Source organism: Cervus canadensis, chromosome 24 (assembly GCF_019320065.1).
Source record: "Cervus canadensis isolate Bull #8, Minnesota chromosome 24, ASM1932006v1, whole genome shotgun sequence".
Taxonomy (NCBI): domain Eukaryota; kingdom Metazoa; phylum Chordata; class Mammalia; order Artiodactyla; family Cervidae; genus Cervus; species Cervus canadensis.
In genome coordinates, this window is record NC_057409.1 from 31,753,419 (window position 1) to 31,772,755 (window position 19,337).

The 19,337-nt window shown below is 38.8% G+C and overlaps 1 protein-coding gene across 2 annotated transcripts in view; it reads left to right on the forward strand.

Moving 5' to 3' along the window:
- Positions 1–19,337, forward strand: part of BARD1 (BRCA1 associated RING domain 1) — an 84,197-nt gene that overhangs the window by 35,088 nt on the left and 29,772 nt on the right. For both annotated transcript variants that reach the window (XM_043445517.1, XM_043445518.1), the window contains 2 exons: positions 7,030–7,110; positions 8,809–8,981. In XM_043445517.1, the coding sequence (XP_043301452.1) occupies positions 7,030–7,110; positions 8,809–8,981 (254 nt within the window). The remainder of the gene's footprint in view (positions 1–7,029; positions 7,111–8,808; positions 8,982–19,337) is intronic.

Here is a 19,337-nt window from a genome sequence, read left to right on the forward strand (position 1 = left end):
AATAGTCTGTCAGTACATAAATCAGTGCTGTCTTGTATGATATAAAATAGTGTACTTGGTATATGCAGTACTAACACTAGACATCAAAAATGAAAAGATACTGTGAAAAAGAAATTCATATTTATTAGCAGGTGTAACGATTCGTGCGTTGATAGTGAAGCAGCAGTGTGATTGCTTTATGGTAGACTAGTGTAACTGATACACTTGCATCACTGTAGCCTAGCCTATACTCTGTAAGTGAATCATAAGATTTTTATGGCCTACAGTGTCATACTCATAATACACTATTGGAAATATTGTTACATTTTTTAAAAAATGACTTACCTGTGATGATAGATTGATGTGCAGTTTCTCCAGTTGCAAGAGAGAGGCATACTGTACAGAGAGGCATCTTGTATGGTAGTGTAGTTCTTTGAGAGCAAAATTATAAAAGTGTAAGAATACTAATGCATTATTAATTTAACTTAAATATCACTGTAGATCAGGGTAAGGATCAGCTGTTATCTACATATATTTTATGCATTCATGACATACCTAACTTTTCTTAATTTTTTTTGACAGTTCTATGCTACCTGGTGTGTCTGCAAGTTCTTTCAAAGTGTCACAAACTTCGAAAATTTTTCCAGTATATTTATGGAAAAATATGTGTGTTTGAGTGGACCCATGCAGTTCAAATCTGTGTTATTCAAGGGTCAGCTATACGATAACATGGAACAAAGAGCAGGGAAAAGGAAAGAGTTACAGCAGCCGAGTGATGAATACAGATCTGATGAGACTGCAGGTCGACAGAACAGATGAAGTGTTTTGTTGTCAGAGATAGATTTTGTTGTTGTTATTATTTTCTCCAGAAACATCTTGTAAACGTGCAGCGCCCACATTTTCCTTGTTTCCGTCAGATCCTAAGTGTGCACTGTTGTACTTTGGACACCTGGTGGATGTGCTGAAGTCTGAGAATCCCACAGTAGTTCTACTCTTCTGTTGGGCTGGCTAGCATCCCTTGCTACAGTGATGGCTTTATAGAAGGACCTTTGAGCTTGACCACATCATTACTGAAATTCTTTAATGTCCTGCCCCATAGCTACTTCTGGGCACCTTTGTTGGCCGTAGCTGTCACCCTAGTGGAAGCTACTTGTGCTTTCCTGTCCTCGCCACTTGAAATAGTTACCTGTTGCTGTCATGGCTACAAATTTAGTGAGTTAAACAAGGCAAATTAACTTTCTCACAGTTTTCTAGGTCAGAGTCTGGTATGAGTCTCACCAGACTATAATCAGTTCATCGACTGTTATTTTCTGGAGGCATTAAGAGAGAACCCATTTCCTTGCTTATCTGGGTTATTTGCGGGAACTGTATACTTCCTTGTGGTTGTAACACTGAGATCCTGTTTTCTTGCTGGCTTATAGCTAAGAGCTTTTCTCAGGTTCTAGAGACTCACATTCCTGGGTATGTGGGCCTTTTCCTCTGTCTTCAAGCTGGCACCAATAGTACCTAATTACTAAAAGGAGAAATTTTAGGTACCTGGTTAGTTCATTTATGTGTAAAAGCTTAGCCTTTTTGGGTGTTGCTGTGTGTATGTACTCAGTCTTGTCCGACTCTTTGTGACCCCGTGGACAGTAGCCCACTAGGCTTCTTTGTCCATGGGATTCTCCAGGCAAAATGACTGGAATGGTTTGCCATTTCCTACTCCAGGGAATTTTTCCGACCCAGGGATTGAACCCACATCTCTTGCATCTACTGTACTGGCAGGGACTTTCTTTACAACTAATGCCACCTTCAGTAGGTCATTATTATTGTACTTAACTGTACTGTCCTCTACTATTTTTATACAGATATTTATTCTAAACAGCTTACCTTTAAAAGGAAAACGTTTTGTGTGTGAGAGTATTTGTTTTTGAAAAGTTAACTTATATTGATGCTATATGCATGAATACGTGAAGAATATTTCCTTTGAATGAAAGGTTAGCAATAAGAAGATTCAATGTGACACATGTTCCCTTTAAGGTATTATTTGAAAACATCAAGTCTGTTTAAAAATTTTTGTAAGCCTTGGTAAATACTGTTTCCTCTGATTTTTCCTCCTTCTGTGGTTTAAGAGAATCTCAATTATTCTTGTAAGTTGTGAGAAGCCTAGAAGTGAGTTCTTATTACTCAGAAAATATTCAATTTGAGAAGAAAGTAATTTCAAGAAATCAGAAGCAGAAGTTAATTTATTTCCTGGAAACTATATATTGGTTCAAACTTACCTCGTTGCTGTGGACACTATCTAATTATCATAATTTTATTTACGTGCATGACATTACATCTACATAAAGGAGAAGGAGAAAATATGACAAACTTTTCAGAACTAGGGAGGAAAAAACAGATTGAGTATAAAAAACAAGCAATTCGTAAATCAACTATACATTTCAGGGTTCAGTTCAGTTCAGTCGCTCAGTCATGTCTGACTCTTTGCGACCCCAAGAAGCGCAGCACAATAGGCCTCCCTGTCCATCACCAACTCCTGGAGTTTATCCAAACTCATATCCATTGAGTTGGTGATGCCATCCAACCATCTCATCCTCTGTCGTCCCCTTCTCCTCCTGCCTTCAATCTTTCCCAGAATCATAGTCTTTTCAAATGAGTCAGCTCGTCACATGAGGTGGCCAAAGTATTGGAGTTTCAGCTTCAACATCAGTCCTTCCAATGAACACCCAGGACTGATCTCCTTTAGGATGGACTGGTTGGATCTCCTTGCAGTCCAAGGGACTCTCAAGAATCTTCTCCAACACCACAGTTCAAAAGCATCAGTTCTTCTGCACTCAGCTTTCTTAATAGTCCAACTCTCACATCCATACATGACCACTGGAAAAACCATAGCTTTGACCAGACAGACCTTTGTTAACAAAGTAGTGTCTCTGCTTTTTAATATGCTGTCTAGGTTGGTCATAACTTTCCTTCCAAGGAGTAAGCGTCTTTTAATTTCATGGCTGCAGTCACCATCTGCAGTGATTTTGGAGCCCCCCAAAATAAAGTCAGCCACTGTTTCCCCATCTATATGCCATGAAGTGATGGGACTGGATGCCATGATCTTAATTTTCTGAATGTTGAGCTTTAAGCCAACTTTTTCACTCTCTTCTTTCACTTTCATCAAGAGGCTCTTTAGTTCTTCACTTTCTGCCATAAGGGTGGTGTCATCTGCAAATCTGAGGATATTGATATTTCTCCCGGCAATCTTGATTCCAGGTTGTGCTTCCTCTAGCTCAGCATTTGTCATGATGTACTCTGCATATAAGTTAAATAAGCAGGGTGACAATATACAGCCTTGACGTACTCCTTTTCCTATTTAGAACCAGTCTGTTGTTCCATGTCCAGTTCTAACTGTTGCTTCCTGACCTGCATACAGGTTTCTCAAGAGGCAGGTCAGGTGGTCTGGTATTCCCATTTCTTTCTGATTTTTCCACAGTTTATTGTGATCCACACAGTCAAGGCTTTGGCATAGTCAATAAAGCAGAAATAGATGTGTTTCTGGAACTCTCTTGCTTTTTTGATGATCCAGCAGATGTTGGCAATTTGATCTCTGGTTCCTCTGTCTTTTCTAAAACCAGCTTGAACATCTGGAAGTTCACAGTTCACGTATTACTGAAGCCTGGCTTGGAGAATTTTGAGCATTACTTTACTAGCGTGTGAGATGAGTGCAATTGTATGGTAGTTTAAGCATTCTTTGGCATTTCCTTTCTTTGGGATTGGAATGAAAATTGACCTTTTCCAGTCCTGTGGCCACTGCTGAGTTTTCCCAGTTTGCTGGCATATTGAATGCAGCACTTTCACAGCATCATCTTTTAGGATTTGAAATAGCTCAACTGGAATTCCATCACCTCCACTAGCTTTGTTTGTACGTTTCAGGATAGTCTACGGGTAAAATGTTAACAGAAGACACCTTTGATAACATGAAGGGGTGACTTCAAAGAAAACTACCACCGGCTAGCAAGTTTAAAAGAGATTTTGCTTTTAGTTTCCAAATTTTTGCTCTAATTGTCTACATAACTTCCATATGACTCTTCCATTCCACAGATGTGTTTATATTATTTTACAGGCTTCTTTAAGTTAATATGTTTTTGTGATTGCTGTGTAGAATTAGATTGAGGATATTTTTGAGAAGGTTTTTGTGTATTTTTTGTGGGTACGTTCATTTTGAAGGTTGGGAATGTGTGTGGTTCTGGCAATTCATCTGCCCCAGTATTCATGGGATTCTTTAAAAAAAATCAAAATTGTATCTATTTTTTTTTCCCAATTATTTTTATTAGTTGGAGGCTAATTACTTTACAATATTATAGTGGTTTTTGCCATACACTGACATGAATCAGCCATGGATTTACATGTGTTCCCCATCCTGAACCCTCCTCCCACCTCCCTCCCCATCAAATTTGTATCTTGACAGATATTCCCGAGCTCATTTGGAACTGACTTAAACATAGTGCAAAAGTACTAAATGTACGCTAACTTGCACCAGAAATGTAGAATTGCTCTTCTGAGGAACTATGGGAAATATTTTTTTATTGGACATAGGGCAACTGATTTGAAACATGTAGAGTGCTTTCTTTTTAGGCCCATTGAATATTTAAGGTCTTTTTGGTAATTTAGGAACTTAAAAATACATTGCATGAAGATTTGTTTTTGCTTTTTTCTTTTAGCAAACTGAGTAAGCTACCATCTTAAGATTTGCTGTATTTGAGAGGTAGTGTGAAACAGCCCAGTAAAAGCAAATGTTACTGTCTTGAGGGGATTTAGTGACTTCTACATTTTCCAACCAATACAGAATAGCTTATTTCATAGGAGTTGGGGCTGCTTGTTGTAGGAGAGAGACTTCCTTTTCCCTAAAGAAGCTCTTCTCAAAACACAACATTGGCATATGTAACTTTTATCACATGTAACTTTTATTTATTCAGCATTTCAGAGTAAGCTGTCAGGTTTTTTTTTGGAGAAAATAAGCCTTGCCTTTGCCTGAAAAATAACTTTGAGAAATTAAGGTGAATATGATCACTCACTCACCTAGAGCCAGACATCCTGGAATGTGAAGTCAAGTGGGCCTTAGAAAGCATCACTACGAACAAAGCTAGTGGATGTGATGGAATTCCAGTTGAGCTATTTCAAATCCTGAAAGATGATGCTGTGAAAGTGCTGCACTCAATATGCCAGCAAATTTGGAAAACTCAGCAGTAGCCACAGGACTGGAAAAGGTCAGTTTTCATTCCAATCCCTAAGAAAGGCCATCCCAAAGAATGCTCAAACTACCATACAATTGCACTCATCTCACACGCTAGTAAGGTAATGCTCAAAATTCTCCAAGCCAGGCTTCAGCAATACGTGAACCGAGAACTTCCAGATGTTCAAGCTGGTTTTAGAAGAGGCAGAGGAACCAGGGATCAAATTGCCAACACCCACTAGATCATCAAAAAAGCAAGAGAGTTCCAGGAAAACATCTACCTCTGCTTTATTGACTATGCCAAAGCCTTTGACTGTGAGGATCATGACAAACTGTGGAAAAATCAGAAAGAAATGGGAATACCAGACCACCTGACCTGCCTCTTGAGAAACCTGTATGCAGGTCAGGAAGCAACAGTTAGAACTGGACATGGAACAACAGACTGGTTCCAAATAGGAAAAGGAGTACGTCAAGGCTGTATATTGTCACCCTGCTTATTTAACTTATATGCGGAGTACAGCATGAGAAATGCTGGGCTGGAAGAAGCACAAGCTGAAATCAAGATTGCCAGGAGAAATATCAATATCCTCAGATTTGCAGATGACACCACCCTTATGGCAGAAAGTGAAGAACTAAAGAGCCTCTTGATGAAAGTGAAAGAAGAGAGTGAAAAAGTTCGCTTAAAGCTCAACATTCAGAAAACTAAGATCATGGCATCCAGTCCCATCATTCATGGCAAATAAATGGGGAAACAGTGGCTGACTTTATTTTGGGGGGCTCCAAAATCACTGCAGATGGTGACTGCAGCCATGAAATTAAAAGACGCTTACTCCTTGGAAGGAACGTTATGACCAACCTAGACAGCATATTAAAGAGCAGAGACACTACTTTGTTAACAAAGGTCTGTCTGGTCAAAGCTATGGTTTTTCCAGTGGTCATGTATGGATGTGAGAGTTGGACTATTAAGAAAGCTGAGTGCAGAAGAACTGATGCTTTTGAACTGTGGTGTTGGAGAAGACTCTTGAGAGTCCCTTGGACTGCAAGGAGATCCAACCAGTCCATCCTAAAGGAGATCAGTCCTGGGTGTTCATTGGAAGGACTGATGTTGAAGCTGAAACTCCAATACTTTGGCCACCTCATGTGACGAGCTGACTCATTTGAAAAGACCATGATTCTGGGAAAGATTGAAGGCAGGAGGAGAAGGGGACGACAGAGGATGAGATGGTTGGATGGCATCACCAACTCAATGGATATGAGTTTGGATAAACTCCAGGAGTTGGTGATGGACAAGGAGGCCTGGCTTGCTGCGGTTCATGGGGTCAGAAAGAGTCAGACATGACTGAGCGACTGAATTAAACTGAAACTAAATTAATGTCTTGAGGATCAGTGGATTAGCTACCAATAAGACAGCAATTTTGGGTTTAACATTGGCTTCAACAAGATGCCCTCTCGGCTTTAATTTTGTTTTAAATGATAATCAGAAACCATTTTCTTGTTTGCTCAAAAAGGATGTTTTTAACAAATGAAATGGCGAATTTCAAAACTTCATTGTGATCAGATGAACTTTCACAACTCTTCTTGGTATTTTGAAATGAATTTTGATACAGGTTGCCTATAGCAGAGATACTGGACTCTATTCAGAGATGGACTACATGAGTTTGAGTTGATATCTCAGAACAATCCATGCATGAGTAACTTACTATTTACTGACTCATGAGCAATGGGCATAGAACAGATTTAAATTTTATCTTGAAGAAGACAAAAATCTTAAAGAAGAAATAGAAAATCATGAGTTGTTTTTTTTTCTTTCCTTGATGATTTTTAATTGTACTTTCTCATTGTTCTACTAGGGCGACATCCCTTCTGTTGAATACCTCTTACAAAATGGAAGCGACCCAAATGTTAAAGACCATGCTGGATGGACACCATTGGTAGTTTTCTTCTTGTTTTGTTTTGTTTTTTATCTTTCTTTTATGGTTTATAGTTACTGTAGTTATGTAGGTGTCTATATATCACCGTGTGCCGTATATATATATAGTGTCTTTTTAATCTGAAGAACTCATGTTTTAGACAAATAAGGGTAAACGTCATGTTTCATCTAGCTTTCAGTTGTGACAGCTGAAAAACTGCCTACCTTTTGACTGACTACATCTAGATTTAAGAGTCTGGTTCCACTATATTGCTGAATTTAGCTCATGTATGGAAAGCTAACTGCTACAATAGACATCAGGCTCTGTTCTGCAGCACTGCATGTCATTGGAACCACAGTTTTCAGGAAAAAGAAGTCAAGAACTGGGTGTAGGAATGTAGCACACGGCAGCGGTTCTTACTGAGGGTCTGTCTTGGCCTCACTTATACCCTATCCAATTATAGACACACAGAGGTAGTAGAAATCTTTGCTCACATTAAACACTTTTTAAAGTGTTTGCTTTTCATTGCTACAAATACAATGTGAAGAACAGAAAAGAATGGCACAGGTACGTGGAAACGAGTGCTGTGTGGACCATGAGGACAGTTAGCACGTGGTTTGAATACAGCCATAGAATATCAAGAGGTGGGATGGATACCCTTATTCTGTAAACTGTAAATTCTAAGAAATCGAGAGATTCTCCTTAGACTAGGTGCAAAAAAGGTTTTAAACTTGTCTACAATGACTTCTCCCTGCAATTTTTTAAGCTGGGAGTGTTTATTCTGGATTAGAGTCACTTTGTTGTTTGCACTCCACAGACAGTCTGTCTAACCTTTTCACAAGAAAGGTTAATTTTTCTTTTAAGCAACTGAGGCAAACTTTAATGAAAATTGGTGAATGATTTAGGGGACATGAGACCTAATTTGGAGTCCTTTCTCTTAGATATAGACCTCCCAGCATTCAGTGTGGTGTTTTGCCTATTAAGATTTGAATGTATGTACTTAAAAGGCATGGTATGCCAGAGATTTCTTAGAATACAACACAGGGGCATCGTTAGGAGATCATTAAACACAAGGAAGATTTGCAGTGTGAAGCATCTTTGAACATTCCACCATTACCAGTTATGTCATTTATTAAGTTCCTTCTCAGCACCTCCTCTGTGTTACATCTGTTGTCACTGACACCAGCCATACAATATCTGTAGCTTCCACGACTAGAGAGGCTTGTCTCGTCAATTCTCATTCTAGGATATTCACTTTGCTGGGTGCTTACGTACATATGTGCCGCTTAGCTTATGGCTGAGCACTTGATTTAGTGAATACTATTCAGCCTTGAAGGATTTCAGATTTTATGCATGATCTGGTTTTGAAATATTTTCTATGTTTTTTTCCCCCCTTGTTTTAAATTTCTTGCTATAGAGCAATTTAGGAACTGTAATTGGAGTAAAGCTACTTTTTCTTCCCAGTAAAGAGCATTTGACCCAAGGCTCAGATGAGAAAAATCTTTTTTCATGAATTGCATAAATCTTGATTGCAGCCTATCTTACCTTAAAGACTATTAAGAATGCTTTTACTCTGTCGATAATTTACGGTCTGTATGAGTATTTAGCTAAGAACCAATTTTCTGACTGAGGTTCATATTTTATTTTTCTGAAGTGTGGTTTTGTTATGACATTTTTCATTGGTCTTCCTCATTACTCTTCTGACTTTCCTTTGATCAGCATGAAGCCTGCAATCACGGGCACCTGAAGGTGGTGGAATTGCTGCTCCAGCACAAGGCGTTGGTGAACACCACTGGGTATCAGAACGACTCACCCCTTCACGACGCGGTGAAGAACGGGCATGTGGACATTGTCAAGCTGCTGCTCGCCTATGGAGCCTCCAGGGAGGCAGTGTAAGTAGTTCACCTTAAAGCCAATTTTTTTCTGCCTACTTTTTATTGAAACAAGGCCTTTGATGAAGCAAAGACTTTACTACCTAAGTTGATGACTGTTTCTTTTCTTTTTCACAACTATATTTAGATGTGGTCAATATATCCTAGACTTAAAATCAACATTCATGCCCTTTTCCTTTATAATTCTTACGTGTCGAAGGAAGGTGTAGTCTTTTCATTCAGAAACAGTTTTCAGATTAATTTTGGAAGCTTCAAGTTTCTGGAAAAAGTCATTCAGTTTGTATATTATATAGATTGATTCATACTTATTAATAAGGCAAGAATTAGAAGCCTGTAAATAACTATTTTGTATGCTCCCCAGTACTTTAAAATTGTAAATCTTCTGTTTGTTTTCTTCTTTTCCTGAATATTTAGTATAACCACATTTAAAATATGTAAGAATTCAGATGTTAGGCAAGTGCAGTCAAATTATTTCTTAGATTTTTCACATCATTCAAGTGAACCTCCAGGTAAATTGTTTCCCAGTATTGAAGCACAGAGACTCATCAGTGAATGCCGGTGGCTGCGTTTTAAAGTTGCTGTTGTCAAGAGTGTCACAAGTAAATGCTGTATGTGGATTTTATATCTGTAGTCTCTAACTTGGTTCATGTCTCCCTATATATTATTTTACTCTTTTTACTTAGTGAGGTAGTTGAAATGAAAATGTAAGAATTGCCTCTCTGTTTACCCATTACTGCTGCAGGTTTGGAAGTAGCACACAAAAGTCAGGACTTGCTCTGTTTACAGAAGGGAATAAAGATTACAAAATGCAGATCTTCTAGGTTTCAATTTTTTAAAAAATAGGTAATCATATAATATAGTTGAAAGATAAATAATAATGCAGGAATCTATCATACCTTGGTGCTGTTAGTTTTCATGTTTTTAATGTCCTTTATTTCTCATCACATGTGATAAGATGGTTGGGGCAAACTCAGAAAATATATATCTTCTATTTTTAAAATTTTTCTTTTTTTTTTTTTTTTAGTTTTTTACACACACATGTCATATACATGTGTATTATACTAGGCCGCGTGTGTGTATGTATACATATATACATGTCTAACAGGTATGACCCTCTTGTGGGGATAGCGATCCATTTGGTAGAGCAGGTGGTTGCTTTGTTCAGGTAAAACAGAATAGTTCCTGTTTGTGGGCGCTTAAATCAGCCATGACTACTCTAACGAATGGAGCACTGGTCAGGGTGTTTGGGATTCCAGCTTTTATTTGTGACTCCATTATTGCCTTTATAGCTTCAGTCAGGGTAGTTTCTGTGCCTTGGTGTCCTCACCTATAAAACATGGGTGATGCCTGCTGCTTTTCTATTTCTTCAGAGTATAGTGGGGATTAATGAGCCAAAACACAGGGTCTGTCATGTGGTTTGTACACCATGATTCTTCACGACACTGAAGGTGCGGGTCTAAGACGGTAAGCAGGTCTGCTTTCAGAGGTGCCTTCTCAGATGGCCGTGTTGGTCCCATTAGGGTTCTGGGGTGAAGCCGCAGGTGTAGGCACACCGCTTGCCCGTTACTGTCCAGTAGACCTTTCTGCACTGATGGAAATGCTCTGTAACAATGTGGGCACTCAGTAGCCACTGGGCATCTCTTATTATTCAGCACTTGAGGTGGATCTGTTGCTACTGAGGAAATACATTTTAAAATATATTTTAATTAATTTAAATAGTCACATACGCCAGATGGTTACTGCATTGGAGAGGTGGTTGGTACAGTTTGGATATAGTAGGGAAGGCAGGTTTATTTGGTGACTGACGTCAGGAATGACTTTGGGTAGAGGATACGAAGGCAACTGTAGGACAGTTGCAAGAGTTGATTTCATTTAAGGTGTAACAGACCGGGAGCTATTTCTAAACATCATTATTCCTTCTGTTCTGGACTGTGGGTCATCAGACTTAATTATTTTCTGTACTTTTTGGTTTCTGTTTTATCTTGTGATCATTGCTATTGACCTGATTAGCCTCTCCATTTCCTAACTGATCTACTTTTCTGATTACTTTTCATACCACACAGCCCAAGAGCTTTCAAAATATACAGTTCTGGTCAAATGACTTATTTGCTTAAAACCCTTCCTGGTAACTCTTAATGTTTTTAAAATAGAAGTCAGACTTAAGAACCTGGTTTGTAGGACCTCAGGTGGTCCAGCTTTCCTCATCTCTTCAGCTCCGTCTCTCTGGTCCCTCCTCTCCCCCTTCTTCAACTTTTTTTGCACTAGTCTTTCTAAATTTTTATTTCCTTAAGATGTGCAAAGCTATTTTGCCTCCTAACCATCACATATGCTTTTGCTTTGTGTGGTATATTCTTCCTTTGGGTTTCATCTTAGGCATGGTTTGTTTTTGGCTGGCTTTCGCGAGTCCTCTGTATGTCTATGGTGCTTCCTCCCGGTCATAAATGGAGGTGGTAGTGTACCTGCTTCTTACTGTCTTCTCGTTAGGTTGAGTGCTCTGTGTTCCAGGGATCACGCCTGCTCTACCAGGCCCCCCGAGCGCCTGATGTAGTCTGTTGTTCAGTCAGTAAGTCGTGTCCAACTGCGACACCATGGACTGTAGCATGCCAGGTAGTCTGTACCCACATTTATTTGTAGAGTGAATTTGTAAGTCTTTGAATGCATAAAGGGTTTCCCTTGTGGCTCATCTGCTAAAGAATCCTCTTGCAATGTGGGAGACCTGGGTTTGATCCCTGGGTTGAAAAGTTCTGGAGAAGGGAAAGGCTACCCATTCCAGTATTCTGGCCTGGAGAATTTCATGGACTGTATATAGTCCATAGGGGCGCAAAGCGTCGGACATGACTGAACAACTTTAACTTTTACTTTTCTGAATGCATAAAGGGCTTCCCTGGTGGCTCAGATGGTAAAGAATCTACCTGCAATGCAGGAGACCTGGCTTCAATCCCGGGGTTGGGAAGATCCCTTGGAGAAGGGAATGGCGACTCACTCCAGTATTCTTGCTTGGAATATCCCATGGAGAGCCTGGTGGGCTACAGTCCCATGGGGTTGCAAAGAGCCAGACATGACTGAGCGACTAACACTTGCACTTTTCTGAATCCATAAAATGAAGATATATTTTTTCATCTCTTGGTTAAAGGGACTGACAAGATGAAAATAGGAATTGCCTCCCTCTGCTCCCAACTTCATTGTAACTCTGAAGTGTAAATCCAAGTTTCCATAAGCTGCACCTTATCTCAGATGGTAGAACTGGTTCCCGGTATTCATCGGCATGAATGAACGGTGTGGGCTCCCTGGGAAGAATTGTTGGTGTCTTGCCCATTGGGCATTCCTGTTCCCTCTTGTGGGATCAAGGCCACCCAAAGTGATTCCTCTAGCCTTGACATTTTTAAGGTCTATTTTTCTTTCTGCCAATGTTCTATATATTGTTTTTCTAGAGTTAAGTATTAACAGGTGAGAATTGATGAATTTTGTTCCTGTGCTTTCCTCCATATCTGAAGTAGAGCATGGGGATGGGGTCGTGGAGACTTTGTAGGGTTCTTACAAAGAACCTTTGTAGGGTTCTTTGTAGTTTCTTTTTTCGCCTAAAGTTCATTTTCCGTTTAAGCCATTAATATGTCAGACTCTGAAATCTGAGTTGATAGGCATGCTTCCTTTTTTTTCTCTGCTTACCATGTATTTTGCTCTTAATATATCTTGTCTCAGAGTAACCAGAAGTAGACTTTTTCCATCTCTAGAAGAACAGTAGAGACGAGAAAGGGCAAAAACTGTTCTTTTATCCTTCCTTCTTTGGCCCTTGGTGCTTTGGCTAATTGAAGTTGTAGATAAGTAGTGTCCTTTTGCCTATTCTAAATTTCTAAATGCCATTCGTTAGCTCTAGAAGAGACATTTTGGAATCTTCTTCATTATGTCAAAGCTAAAGGCTTCTTTCTACTTAGATGCCTTCTTTTCCTGGATTTCCAGTGGAATGCGTGTTAGATTTTTGTCTTACACTCTTCTCCATTGCACCCTTGACATCTTCGTCTCCCCAGTAGTTTTATCTGCTACTTGTACTCTAGTAAGTGAGAACAGACAATTATGTTAGTGGTTGCAGAACAGTATGATACATGTCTTTATGGCTCAGTGCCCCCAAGATTCTATGAATATCTAGGATAGGGGCTAGAAATATGACTAGAGGAAGTCATGAAAGGTTTTCTAGAGGATATAGCACTTCAACTGAATTTGAAGAAAAAGGATAAGAGGGTGGACTTTTCAGAAAGAGGATGAGGTTGCTAAGGTACTAGGCACTTTTTTCACTTCTAGGAGCTGATACAAGACTGGAATGAAGGGAGGGAGGATGGTGAGGTAAGAGGACAGAGAAGGTGGGCAGAGGCAGTGAAAGCCCTTCTGTGCTAAAGAGTTCACATATTAAGTTGAAAACTTTCACCTCCACACTGGGAAGGAATCCAATTGAAAAGGTCTGTTCAATAATCAAGGGGAGAAGTAATGAGAAGGATCAAATGATCATATATTAACTTTTATTTTGTATTGCATTTGTCACAGTTTCCAGAGCAATATTATAAAATAATAGTGATATACTTGGCATACTTGCTTTATTCTCATTTTAGAAAAAGTATTGGCTGTTGGTTTACAAGTCAATATTGAGTTTGTATAAAAATAATGATCTTATCATACAGATGGCCAACAGAGACATGAAAAAATACTCAGAATCTCTAATTATTAGAGAAATGCAAGTCAAACTATAATAAGGTACCACCTCACACCAGTCAGAATAGTCACCATAAAAAAAGTCTGTAAGTAGTGAATGCTGGAGAGGGTGTGGAGGAAACACTGTTGATGGGAATGTAAATTGGTACAGCTACTATGGAAAGCTATATGGAAACTCCTTAAAAAAATAAAACTAGAGCTGCCATATGATCCAGGAATCCCACTGCTGGGAATATATCTGGAGAAAACTTTAATTGAAAAGATGCATGCATACTAGTGTTCATAAAAGACCTATTTACAGTAGGTAAGACATGGCAGAAACCTAAATGTCTGTCAACAGAGGAATGGATAAAGAAGAGGTAGGATATATATATAATGAAATATTAAGAGCTGGAATATTAATGGAATATTACTCCAAAAATAGAATGATACAATGCCATTTGCAGCAACATGGATGGACTTAGAGATTATCTTCAGTTCAGTTCAGTCACTCAGTCGTGTCCGACTCTTTGTGACCCCATGGACTGCAGCACGCCAGGCCTCCCTGTCCATCATCAACTCTCAGAGTTTACTCAAACTCATGTCCATAGAGTCGGTGATGCCATCCAACCATCTCATCCTCTGTCATCCCCTTCTCCCACCTTTGATCTATCCCAGCACCAGTATCTTTTCAAATGAGTTAGTTCTTCACATCAGGTGGCCAAAGTATTGGAGTTTCAGCTTCAGCATCAGTCCTTCCAATGAACACCCAGGACTGATCTCCTTTAGGATGGACTGGTTGGATCTCCTTGCAGTCCAAGGGACTCTCAAGAGTCTTCTCCAACACCACAGTGCAAAAGCATCAATTCTTCAGCACTCAGCTTTCTTTATAGTCCACCTCTCACATCCATACATGACTACTGGAAAACTGTAGACTTGACTAGATGGACCTTTGTTGACAAAGTAATGTCTCTGCTTTTTAATAATATGCTGTCTAGGTTGGTGATAGCTTTTCCAGGAAGCAAGTGTCTTTTAATTTCATGGCTGCAGTCACCATCTGCAGTGATTTTGGAGCCCCCCAAAATAAAGTCAGCCACTGTTTCCATTGTTTCCCCATTTGCCATGAACTATTGGGACCAGATGCCATGATCTTAGTTTTCTGAATGTTGAGTTTTAAGCCAACTTTTTCACTTTCCTCTTTCACTTTCATCAAGAGCCTCTTTAGTTCTTCTTCAGTTTCTGCCGTAAGAGTGGTGTCATCTGCATATCTGAGGTTATTGATATTTCTCCCAGCAATCTTGATTCTGGGTTGTGCTTCCTCCAGCCCAGCATTTCTCATGAAGTACTCTGCATATAAGTTAAATAAACAGGGTGACCATATACAGCCTTGATGTACTCCTTTCCCGATTTGGAACCAGATATTGTTCCATGTCCAGTTCTAATTATTGCTTCCTTCTACAGAGCCAGGTCAGGTGGTCTGGTATTCCCATCTCTTGAAGAATTTTCCACAATTTGTCATGATCCTCACACTCAAAGGCTTTGGCATAGTCAATAAAGCAGAAATAGATGCGTTTCTGGAACTCTCTTGCTTTTTTGATGATCCAGTGGATGTTGGCAATTTGATCCCTGGTTCCTCTGCCTTTTCTAAATCCAGCTTGAACATTTGGAAGTTCATGGTTCACGTACTGTTGAAGTCTGGTTTGGAAAATTTTGAGCATTACTTTACTAGCGTGTGAGATGAGTTCAATTGTGCGGTAGTTTGAACATTCTTTGGGATTGCCTTTCTTTGGGATTGGAATGAAAATTGACCTTTTCCAGTCCTGTGGCCACTGCTGAGTTTTCCCATTTTGCTGGCATATTGAGTGCAGCACTTTCACAGCATCATCTTTTAGTATTTGAAATAGCTCAACTGGAATTCAATCACCTCCACTAGCTTTGTAGTGATGCTTCCTAAGGCCCACTTGACTTCACATTCCAGGATGTTTGGCTCTAGGTGAGTGATCATGCCTTCGTGATTATCTGGGTCATGAAGGTTTTTTTTGTGTAGTTCTTCTGTGTATTCTTGCCACCTCTTCTTAATATCTTCTGCTTCTGTTAGGTCCATACCTTTTCTCTCCTTTATTGTGCCCATCTTTGCATGAAATGTTCCCTTGGTATCTGATTTTCTTGAAGAGATCTCTCAGTTCAGTTCAGTTCAGTCGCTCAGTCGTGTCCGACTCTTTGCAGCCCCATGAATCGCAGCATGCCAGGCCTCTCTGTCCATCACCAACTCCCGGAGTTTATTCAAACCCATGTCTATCGAATCAGTGATGCAATCTAGCCATCTCATCCTCTGTCATCCCCTTCTCCTCCTGCTCCCAATCCCTCCCAGCATCAGAGTCTCTTCCAGTGAGTCAACTCTTCTCATGAGGTGGCCAAAGTATTGGAGTTTCAGCTTCAGCATCAGTCCTTCCAATGAACACCCAGGACTGATCTCCCTAAGGATGGACTGGTTGGATCTCCTTGCAGTCCAAGGGACTCTCAAGAGTCTTCTCCAACACCATAGTTCAAAAGCATCAATTTTTTGGCACTCAGCTTTCTTTATAGTTCAACTCTCACATCCATACATGATCACTGGGAAAACCATAGCCTTGACCAGACGGACCTTTGTTGACAAAGTAGTGTCTCTGCTTTCTAATATGCTGTCTAGGTTGGTCATAACTTTCCTTCCAAGGAGTAAGCATCTTTTAATTTCATGGCTGCAATCACCATCTGCAGTGATTTTGGAGCCCCCAAAAATGAAGTCTGACACTGTTTCCACTGTCTCCCCATCTATTTCCCATGAAGTAATGGGACCAGATGCCATGATCTTAGTTTTCTGACTGTTGAACTTTAAGCCAGCTTTTTCACTCTCCTCTTTTACTTTCATCAAGAGGAGACTAGAGAAGAGATCTCTAATCTTTCCTATTCTGTTGTTTTCCTCTATTTCTTTGCACTGATCACTGAGGAAGGCTCTTATCTCTCCTTGTTATTCTTGGAAACTCTGCATTCAAATGGGTATATCTGTTTTTTTTTCCTTTGCCTTTAGCTTCTCTTCTATTCACAGCTATTTGTAAGGCCTCCTCAGACAACCATTTGGTCTTTTTGCATTTCTTTTCCTTGGGGATGGTCTTGATCCCTGCCTCCTGTACAATGTCAGGAACCTCTGTCCATAGTTCTTCAGGCACTCTGTCTGTCAGATCTAATCCCTTGAATCTATTTCTCACTTCCACTGTATAATCGTAAGGGATTTGATTTAGTTTATACCTGAGTGGTGTAGTGATTTTCCCTACTTTCTTTAATTTAAGTCTGAATTTGGCAATAAGGAGTTCATGATCTGAGCCACAGTCAGCTCCGGGTCTTGTTTTTGCTGACTGTATAGAGCTTCTCCATCTTTGGCTGCAAAGAATATAATCAATCTGATATTGGTACTGTCATACTGTGCTATTTATCTTGGATTATCATATCAGAGGTAATCACATCAGAGATTATCATACTGAGTAAATCTGAAGGAAAAAGACAAATACCATATGATATCACTTATATGTGGAATCTAAAATATGATACAAATGAACTTATTTACAAAACAGAAACAGACTCACAGACATAGAAAACAAACTTATGGTTATCAAAGGGGAAAGGGGGAAAGAGAGGAATAAACTAGGAGTTTGGGATTAGCAGATACAAACCACTATATAAAATAGGTAAACAACAAGGCCCTATTGTGTAGCACAGGGAACTGTATCAATATCCTGTAATTAACCATAGCGTAAAAGAATTTGAAAAAGAATATATATATGTGTGTGTATATATGTGTATATATTTATACATGTATGTGTGTATAACTGAATCACTGTGCTATATACCAGAAACTAGCACATTGTAAGTCACCTACCCTTCAATTTTAAAAAAAAGAAGATCTTCTGGGTATTTTACAATTTTTAAACAAGACTGGGTTTTATTTTATTAAGTGATTTTTGAGGTGATGTTACATTTTTTGCCTGTTGATGTTATTAACACGTTTGAAAACATTACTCCATCTTGCATTCTTGGGATAAACTTAGTGTATTGTGTTAATCTTTAAACTAATACTTCGCATTAGTTTCTTAGGATTTATTTAAGACTTTTGCATTTGTTGTTTTAACTTCCATTTTTTACCCTCAGATTTCGATGCTAAAATCATACTTACAGTTCTTAAAAATAACCAGGATGCTCTCCACCTTCTCTGTTCTTGGGTACAGGAGTAAAGTATCTAACCGAAATAATTCCCACCCTACTTCCTCTTTCCCATCCCCTGTCCTTTCTCCCCAACCTGACATAACATTATTTATGTTTATCTCTTTCATACTATATATTTGGAGATAGCTCTCAATTTGGTTACTAGTAGTTATCACTCTGAAATTCTAATGTATTAACAGTAGAATATAGGTACTAAAGAGAAGATGGACTTTTTGTTATCCTTTTAACTTATCCTGAAATTGTCCTTGTGAACTATAAAACAAAGTTACCTATCTTGTAGTTAAATCTGAGGCCATATAGTATACACTTCTTACTTTATCTTTTATTTTGATTTAATTATAATAATCTGTTTCTTTGCTTTTTTCTTGCAAGTCACATTTGCTTAGAATACTTTTTAATGCACTTTGAGCTCTTGCTCTGCAAACGTTGGCATTTTTTAAATGCCTGTTGCATTTGAGTATAGTATTCATTTGCTTAGCTCGGAATTTACTGTGCTTTGCATGAGACATTTACCCCTTGAGGGCTAAAACAAAAGTCTGTTACCCAGGAGGGAAAATTCATTCTGTTTTCAGCTTCATATCTAAAAATAAATTTCATATCTTCTGTGTTTCTTTGTTGCTCAAAAATGTGTTGGTAACTATTCAAAACCTCATTGGCTATCCTTTCCCACAGCCTTCTATTTGTCTCAGAGTGAACCTAAAACAGAATTATTCCAGTCACATCAGAACTATATTGAGTGTTTGGAGCATATCATATGCTTTTTTTTTTTTTAAACAGAAATACAGAGTTCAGGATTTGGTACTTGGTCTGCTATTAACAGAGTTTTCTTTGCAAGGATATAGAATTCTTAGTTAGAATATAGTATATAGGCCATTGGACTTATTATTCCACTACTCTTGTTAATTTTTAAAATATTCATCTTCTATAGCAGAGATAATTTATATTTTATAGCTGTTTAGAATCATGTTGCCCTTTTGAATTTCTCTACTTTTTCTTGTTTCACCACAAATTAAGTGACTTGAAAAATTAAAATCTATGTGTTTGCAGTTTCATAGTTGTTCATAAAGGATTTCATCGTGGACCGTCTTGGTATCCTGTCATATGTGATAGGTTTAGTATTAGTAAAATTGCTTTCTTTCATGTGTTATTTGGGATAGAGTGATTTCTATGTGCAAGTACAAGTTTAAATTTGCCTATCTCTCCTTCTCCCCTTGTACTAGTGGTCAAGTTCATCTCGGGCACAGCTGTAGGTGCGTGTCTATTTGCCATTCTTTTTTTTTTTTTTAAGTTTTTATTGGAATATAGTTGATATAAAATGTTCTGTTAGTTTCTGATGTACAACAAAGTAAATCAAATAAGCATATACATATTTGTTGTTCAGTTGCTAAGTCATGTCTGACTCTTTGCTACCCCATTAAG